The sequence below is a fragment of the Aethalodelphis obliquidens genome, unplaced genomic scaffold (genome assembly GCF_003676395.1).
Source record: "Aethalodelphis obliquidens isolate GAN/ISIS:26980383/991018 unplaced genomic scaffold, ASM367639v1 scaffold901, whole genome shotgun sequence".
Lineage (NCBI taxonomy): Eukaryota > Metazoa > Chordata > Mammalia > Artiodactyla > Delphinidae > Aethalodelphis > Aethalodelphis obliquidens.
Genome location: NW_020838812.1, coordinates 1 through 8,668, shown reverse-complemented (window position 1 = coordinate 8,668; position 8,668 = coordinate 1). Strand labels below are relative to the sequence as shown.

The window sequence follows — 8,668 nt, the reverse complement described above, 5'->3', positions numbered from 1 at the left end:
TCTTTCCTCCCACTTTTTTCTCCATTTCATCCCAATCCTCTGTGAGACTCTTCCCTGGCCATGTGGAAAATCTGGTTGACAGGACAACTTTTTTTTTTTTTTTTTTTTTTGGCGTACACGGGCCTCTCACTGTTGTGGCCTCTCCAGTTGTGGAGCACAGGCTCTGGACATGCAGGCTCAGCGGCCATGGCTCACAGGCCCAGCCGCTCCGCAGCATGTGGGATCTTCCCGGACCGGGGCACGAACCCATGTCCCCTGCATCAGCAGGCGGACTCTCAACCACTGCGCCACCAGGGAAGCCCGACAGGACAACTTTTAAATTCAATTCCTTAATCTTTTGAGAGAGTTAGAGGACAGGAAACCACTAAGGCAAGAATCTAAGTTGGGAGAGAAAGTCTGTCAAGGCAGCATGAGAACAGGTGGCCTGTGCAGCCCTGTTAGTGGTCTGAGCTGGGCTGGATGCAGAGGGTGGGGGCTGCTGTCTTGGAGGGCTGACAGTAACCACACCTTTTTTCCTCTTCTGCCAATTTTCCTATATTTTGTGTATAGTTCTTGTGGGAAATTGGTGGTCCCGTATCTCTCTTAAGTCTTTGTGACATTTCCTTTAGTGTCTCCTTCTTCCCACAGTTTGCACTCTGCTTTTTCCTCCCTCTCCCAAAACTCCCAAACGAAAAGTAAGTTCCATGGTAACAAGGATGGGCATTATTTCTAGGTTGCAGACCATGAGCTGGGAAAGGAGGCAGTGCTCTTGGGAGAGACAGCAGAGGCCCTAGGCTTCAAGCTGAAGCCAGCAGAGGCCCAGCAAGTGGGCATGTCCCAGGATGAAGAATTTTGGAATACACACCAGAGTCTACAAGAGCTGCTGATCAGGAATACCCACAAAGAAACTGAGCCCGTATGTGAGAGGGGTAAGGAGCTTCACGTTACTTGCCTTCTCCTGGGAGCTGGGATAGTAATTTGTTAAGCCAGAATGTTGTTACCATTTTCTTTCTTGCCCTGTGGATCTACTAATGTAGCCACGTTAGCAATTAGGATGCCCCCCAGATTATGGTAGAGCAGACCAGGTGTGGTTGAAGGTGGGGGTTGGCCTAAGATTCAGAAATCTCCAAACCACAGAACCCTGGTAATAACATCAGGAACTCTGTTTTTAGAAAAGCAGAGAGGGTCAGTCTCACCTCATGCTGAAAATATGGAAGGAATTGTGATCAGAATGGGTGGTTAGTGGCAGAATGTGAACACTATTTGTACCAGAAAAAAAGTAATAAATGATAAAAAAAGAAAAAAACTACATCTCTTACTGTACACTGGATTCCCTGAGTATTTTGTTTTCAATTTATGTCATGAGAAGGTAATAAAAATTTTTTTCGTTTCATTAATTTGCTCATGAAAACTAGGGAACCTGTTTTAGAGGCTGGTAGTTCCATGGTTTTCATTTATAATGAGAGAGGCATTTCTGAACACACACACTTTTTTTTTTAATAAATAAATTTATGTATTTATTTATTTTTGGCTGTGTTGGGTCTTCGTTGCTGCACGTGGGCTTTCTCTAGTTGCGGTGAGCGAGGTGGTGCGTGGGCTTCTCATTGAGGTGGCTTCTCATTGTGGTGGCTTCCTTGTGGTGCGTGGGCTTCTCATTGTGGTGGCTTTTCTTGTTGCAGAGCATGGGCTCTGGGTGCGCGGGCTTCAGTAGTTGTGGCTCTTGGGCTCTAGAGCACAGGCTCAGTATCTGGGGTGCACGGGCTTAGTTGCTCCATGGCATGTAGGATCTTCCTGGACGAGGGCTTAAACCCATGTCCCCTGCATTGGCAGGCGGATTCTTAACCACTGCGCCACCAGGGAAGTCCAGCACACGTACTTGTAAAGGTATCTCATCAATACTAAAAAAATCGGGGTCTTCTGTATTTTAGAAAAGAGCCTACCACGTTCAGAAACAGAAGCGAGAGAAATTACCTCTGCTATCTTTCACCCACAGCAGTGCCTGCTCACCGGATCCTAGCCTTTCCTGAACAGACAAACACCAAAGACTGGCCAGTGGCACCTGAGCTCATCTTGCCTGAGTCCCAGGTGAGCTGTGCTTTCCAGCTTCTTAGGGCTGCCTCTCCCTGCTGCCCTTGACCTACACTGCCCAGCACGTGGTTAGAGGCGTGTTAACCCAGATGATCCTGCTGGGGAACTGGACACCTCCCAGACTGTTTGCTGATCCCTTGCCTCTTCCATTTCTGCCTCCTCACTTTAAAAAGTATCATGTACTGTTCCTTTAGTTCCTGGCCTAACATACAAATCATGGGTCAGATGGTTGGGCTGCTTTTGAAGTGGCAAATACTTAGCTAAAGCGTATTCTCTTTTTAGAGCTTGTTGACATTTGAAGAAGTGGCCATATATTTTTCCCAGGAAGAATGGGAGTTACTGGATCCTACTCAGAAGGCCCTCTACAATGATGTAATGCAAGAAAACTATGAGACTGTCATCTCTCTAGGTAAAGATACTCCCCTTCCCTTCATTGAATCTTTTTTTTTTAAATTTTTTTAATTTATCTTTTTGGCTGTGTTGGGTCTTCGTTGCTGCACGCGGGCTTTCTCTAGTTGCGGCGAGCAGGGGCTATTCTTTGTTGTGGTGCATGGGCTTCTCATTGCAGTGGCTTCTCATTGCAGAGCACAGGCTCTAGGCACGTGGGCTTCAGCAATTGTGGCTCGTGGGCTCTAGAGTGCAGGCTTAGTAGTTGTGGCACATGGGCTTAGTTGCTCCGCGGCATATGGGATCTTCCCGGACCAGGGCTCAAACTTGTGTCCCCTGCACTGGCAGGCGGATTCTTAACCACTACGCCACCAGGGAAGTCCTGAATCTTTTTTTAAAAAAATTATTTATTTGGCTGCGTCAGACCTTAGTTGTGGCATGCGAGATCTTCGATGTGGCATGCGAGATGTTTCGTTGCGGCACGTGGGCTTCTCTCTAGTTGTGGCACACAGGCTCTAGAGCGCGCGGGCTCTGTAGTTGTGGCGCAGGCTTCATTGCCCCGCGGCATGTGGGATTTTAGTTCCCTGACCAGGGGTTGAACCCCCGTCTGCTGCATTGGAAGGTGGATTCTTGACTACTAAACCACCAGGGAAGTTCTTTGCCCTTCCCTTTGCATAGGAGTTGAGTAATCTGTCATATTCTTGGCTTTCTCTGTGAGAGAGTCTCTTTTCCAGTTGCTTTTTTTTTTTTCTTTTTTATATACACAGATATATTTACCAGTTGCTTTTTGATTCTCAGATAGTGGTTCGGCAGGGAAAAGGTGTAACCAGTTTACCTGGGAGCTTTTGCCAAGTTCACATGCTCATTCCTTATCCAGAATTTTTGTTCCCTTCCTTCCAAATTTGCTTTGCTCTTCTCTTTCCTGTCTCCCTAAAGGACACTACCATTCACCCAGTATTTCAGGCCAGAAAACCTATGGATCATTCTTTACTGTGATCTTGCCATCCTACCCCACTACTAGGTCATCGCTAATCAGCTTGGCTCCACCCTCACAGTGTAGCTTGAATCAGATCATGTCTCAGCCTCTTGTGCTGTTACCATCCTTGTCTCAGCCACAAGGTTCACTCAATACTTTCTAACTGCCACCACTCCTGCCCTCCCACAATCAGTTTTCCACACAGCAGCCAGAGTCTTTTAAAAACCTAATCATGGGGGGCTTCCCTGGTGGCGCAGTGGTTAAGAATCTGCCTGCCAATGCAGGGGACACGAGTTTGAGCCCTGCTCCAGGAAGTTCCCACATGCTGCAGAGCAACTCAGCCCGTGCGCCACAACTACTGAGCCTGTGTACCACAACTACTGAAGCGCACTTGTCTAGAGCCTGTGCTCTGCAACAAGGGAAGACATAACAATGAGAAGCCCACACACTGCAACAAAGAGTAGCCCCCACTTGCTCACTGCAACTAGAGAAAGCCCGCGTACAGCAACGAATACCCAACACAGCCAAAAATAAATAAATAAAATAAAGGTATTTAAAAAAAAAAAAACACCCCTAATCACGGGGAATTCCCTGGTGGTCTAGTGGTTAGGACTCTGCACTTTCAGTGTGAAGGGTGTAGGTTCAATCCCTGGTTGGGGAAGTAAGATCCTGGAAGCTGCAGGGTGTGGCCAAAAAAACCAAACCTAATCAGATGATGACATTTTCTGCTTAAAAACCTTATGATAACTTCTCATCACATTCAATATAAGAACCAAATTCCTTACCAAGGCTTCCTCCACGATCTGGCCCCTCCTCATCTCCCTGCTGTCGTCTCCTGCCACTCGTGCCCTTGCTCTGGCCTCTTTATTCACACTGCTCATCTTGTTGTTTCATGGGCTTGGTGTGCTCATTTCTTTCTCCTTCCCTGTGCCTGGCACACTTTTCTGCCATATGACAAAACTCTCAGTTTAGGGTTCTGCTCAAAATATCACTTTTTTTCCTTTTTTTTAAAATATATATTTATGTGGCTGTGCAGGGTCTTAGTTTGGCACTCTGGATCTTTAGTTGCAGCATGCGGGATTTTTAGTTGCAGCATGCGAACTCTTAGTTGCAGCATCTTAGCTCCCCAACCACGGATCGAACCCGGACCCACTGCATTGGGAGCATGGGTCTTAACCACTGGACCACCAAGGAAGTCCTTCAAATATCACTAAGAGAGGCTTTTCACATAGCCTTATTTAAAATACCTTCACAGAAGCAGAATCTTAAGTGTTCTCTCACCCTGCTCTAGTTTTCTTCAAAACGTTTATCACTTCCTGATATTTTATTTGCGTGTTTATTGACATTAGACTGTCTCACTCTGCGCTAGAAGATAAGCTCTCTGAGATCAAGGGGCTTGGCTTATTCACCACTGTATCCCTAGCACATAGAGGGTGCCTGGTGCACCATAGCCACTCAGCACATATGTATTGAATGACTGAGTGATGAATGCTTTCCATACTTGGCAATATGATTTAAAGAAAGTCCACTAAGTAATTCTGGTCTGTTTCCTCCACCTGGATGTGAACCAGTGAGCTATAGGAGTAGTAGAAATCTTTCCTGGTCCAGTGTCTGGTACCTGAGAACTCAATTGAAACTTGCTATAATATAACAGGAATCACTTGTATTTATGATACCCAGCCCATTGACCTTCACATTGACTCCCCTAGACCTGGCCTTATCCAGTATGAGTCTTCCTAAAGAGGTAATAGGACCAGCCTGTATTTCCTGTAGCCTCTGGAGTTTGGTTACAGCTTAGTTGAATATGGAGTATTGGTTTCAGAAGATGGGGAACACGCAATGAATTCACATACCCTTTTCATAGATCTAGCTTAGATTTATTTCCCAGTCTTTACATACCCACTCACAAATGCAGTATAGTGTAAACTTAATATTGGATATGAGACACTCCATTTAACCATTCAGGATAAGAAACTGTTAAAGTATCTTTTGCACTTCCTGAAGTAGTCTGGAATTAGTGAACCATTGTTAGTTCCAGTCACTGACTTCAGTTTTTTATTTCACAGCATTATTTGTGCTCCCCAAAACTAAAGTGATCTGCTGCCTAGAGCAAGGGGAAGAGCCATGGGTTCAAGGACCCCCAATATTCAAAGACAGTCCCAAAGAGCTGTTTTCAGGTAAATATACCATGGGAAGAGGAGAAATGTGCCTTGGTAGGAACCTTTACAAGGGCTTAACATTTTAAGATTCTACTTCCCTATTTTTTTAAAATCAGTGAATATTGCGTTTTTTTCTATTCCCATGGTTTTCTTGCTCTGACATACAATTGGCTGATTCTTATGTTTATTCCAACAGAGATAAAGATGAAAAATGACACTGAAAATCATCAACCTATATGTTTTTCTGACTTAGAAATACAAGCACCAGGAGACATAGTATCAAAAAAAGCCAGTGTGAATGTTCATCAGAAAACAATGGGCAAAGAAAATCATGGTGATACGCATAGGGTGGGGAAATGGCACCAAGATTTTCCAGTGAAGGAAGGAATTAAATTTTCAAACTGGTGGGAAGAAGAGCTGCTGAAACTTATCGAGCTTCATGAGAAAGAACGTGCAGGAGAGAAGCCTTTTAAATGTCAGGAATGTGGGAAAAGCTTCAGAGTTAGTTCTGACCTTATTAAGCACCAAAGAATTCACACTGAAGAGAAACCATATAAATGTGAACAGTGTGATAAGAGGTTTAGATGGAGGTCAGATCTCAATAAGCACTTAACAACACACCAAGGAGTAAAGCCATATAAATGCTCATGGTGTGGGAAAAGCTTCAGTCAAAATTCACATCTCCACACACACCAAAGAACTCACACTGGAGAGAAGCCCTTTACATGTCATCAATGTGGAAAAAAATTCAGTCAAAATTCCCACCTTATTAAACACCGGAGAACCCACCTGTAGCACATGCAGGAGAATCTTCAATAAGTGCTCAAGACTTTGACACCAGTGAAGGAAAGCTTGTTCAGTGTCCTCAGCCTACAGACATATACCAAGCGGCGCTTGACCCTAAAGTTTATGAAAAAATGCAAAATTAAGAAGCATGAAGAATTTTTCACCAGTGGAAAATTTGGAGATGTAAACGTCATGTTTCACAGAAAGAAATCAGGGTTGACTGTGGAGGGGAAACGTTAATAGTTGTACTACTTACTGTTTTTACTTAGAACTTTCACTGAATTCTTTAGCAAAAATAGTGTTCTAAGAATATTCTGAGTAAGGGAAAAAGCTGCTTTGGGATTGTACCTGGCAAAATAGCAAGATCAGCTTCAAAATAGCAGATGCAGTCATGAATCATCAGTCTTCTTTGGTCACAGAATGACCTCCCCAGCCACTCTTAAGCACATATGATAGAAACATTTGTAGCATGGTCTTCCAAAACAAAAAGCAGTAATATACATGTTTCATTGCATACCATTGTCTTCCAGTTAGCAGACTTACGAATTTCAGTAGTCTCATGAGGTAGAAATGAATTCTAATATAAAGTTTTCCAAGAACCAAATTGGATTTTCTTACTCTGTTTTGTCATTGGACAGTGTTCACAAAGTTGACCTGGTTCTGAGTTCCTTCTTGAACATTTTAGCAACTATATCTCTTTAGTCCTGTTAGCACAGTTTTTACTGTGATGAAGTCATTTACTTCACTGTTAGAGAATCTGCCAGGTGAACTAATAATGCACTATCATTGCCTCTCATTTGTGGTGTTGGAAAAAAGAATATCTAATGAGATGATGTGGACATGGGTTGGAATTTTTAGCCATTTGGTATGTTTTAGATGAAAAGAAGAATTTTCTGCAATTAACTGGACTCCTTACCTCACAATGCCAATAGGATAAAACAGCCATAAACATGACCACTTTACTGAAGCTCATGGAAATTAATGGGAATTCAGGATCAACTTCTTAGGTTTTTGTCTGTTTGTATTTTAACTTGGCTTTTGTTTGTTACTAAGAACAACAAGAAAGTTATGTTTGTCTGGGAACTGGAGTGTATGCAGTAGGGAGGATTCTGTGGGTCACTGGGAATGGTGCTCTGGGAATTCAGTGAGCAGGAGACCAAGTTCCCAAAAGCAAAGGTTTGGGAACTGATGTTGAGTGGCAGGCAAGGCTAGGTGAACCTGCATCTGCCTTGGTTGACTTACACTGTAAACTGTTAAACAGGCAGGGTCTTCCAGTTTGTTTTCTCCAGCATAGCATAGAATGCCAAAAATCTATGGGCTGTGGATTTTCTTATAACACCTACAGCAGTGATTCAGATGTGTTCCTGTTAGAGCTTTCAGGTAGTATTAGGAAAGAGGTTAAATGATCTCTTACAAATCTCTTATAAAAAGGGAAGTTAGGTTCAAAGAGATCCAGAGGCTTATTAAGACCCCATAGCTAGTGGGTCTGTTGGCTGTCACTTAGCTGCATCAGTCAGGCCTGAGGGCAGGATTAACAGGACTGATCTGTATGTTGTCCCTGCCCAGCCAGCCTGGATGACATTGTATTGTATCTATTTCTATTTCTAGCTTGTAACACATTCCTGTTTCTTGATTGGTTACTGAAACACTCTTAAATCTCCAGTTTCCATATGAAATAGAGATAACACTCAACTCAGGGTTTTTCTGGGGATTAGAGGGGTTGATGAAGGAAAAACACCTATCGGCCTGGGAAATAGCAGGGTCTCAGTCAGTGTGCGTGTCCTTCCCTTTCCCCTGGTCCCCAGTGGTATGTTGGGTGGACTGACTACATTAAAGGAGCAGATGCATTTGTGGCTGTTGCAGCTCCTTCCAGGAGCTGAGCACTCGTGGTGGTGGTTTGCTTGGTTGATTTGGTCCTTGGCTTCAGTGCCTAATGGTGTAAGTCACCTGAGGTTTTTCTGCGGCTGTCAGCAGGATTTCATTTTCTTCTCTTAAGATAACTGTACCAGTATACCAGTGTGCTTATTTTTTAAGCTCGGCCAGCTCTGCAGCTCTGGTCTGCATAGATCTTACCCAACAGTCTCAGCCTTACACCCCTGGGACTCTGTTTCTTCTCCCAAGTTATACATACGGATTTCTTGCTGACATTACATTCATTCATTCAATTTAATGAGGGCCTATTATGTACCCAGGTAGTCTTTTAAACTAAGGATATAGTAGTGGACAAGGAGACAAAATGCATATCCTCATGGAGCTTGTATCCTAGTGAACAGTAAGAAGGGAGTGGTTAGAC

General features: G+C 43.8%; 1 protein-coding gene across 1 annotated transcript; it reads left to right on the top strand.

Annotated features, from left to right (window-relative positions):
* Nucleotides 1-293: 293 nt before the first annotated feature.
* On the top strand, nucleotides 294-6,979 carry LOC113616921 (zinc finger protein 75A-like). The gene is made up of 5 exons (XM_027100279.1): nucleotides 294-908; nucleotides 1,973-2,064; nucleotides 2,350-2,476; nucleotides 5,497-5,607; nucleotides 5,786-6,979. Exons 1-5 carry the CDS (start codon nucleotides 812-814, stop codon nucleotides 6,382-6,384), a joined length of 1,026 nt encoding a protein of 341 aa, XP_026956080.1. The 5' UTR covers nucleotides 294-811; the 3' UTR covers nucleotides 6,385-6,979.
* Nucleotides 6,980-8,668: the final 1,689 nt, after the last annotated feature.

Bases quoted from the DNA above. Each gene is read 5' to 3' on its own strand.
- LOC113616921 (XM_027100279.1), top strand. From the start codon at position 812: ATGTCCCAGGATGAAGAATTTTGGAATACACACCAGAGTCTACAAGAG. The intron at 909-1,972 runs GTAAGGAGCTTC...TTTCACCCACAG, and splicing joins TGAGCCCGTATGTGAGAGGG to CAGTGCCTGCTCACCGGATC. The intron at 2,065-2,349 runs GTGAGCTGTGCT...TTCTCTTTTTAG, and splicing joins TCATCTTGCCTGAGTCCCAG to AGCTTGTTGACATTTGAAGA.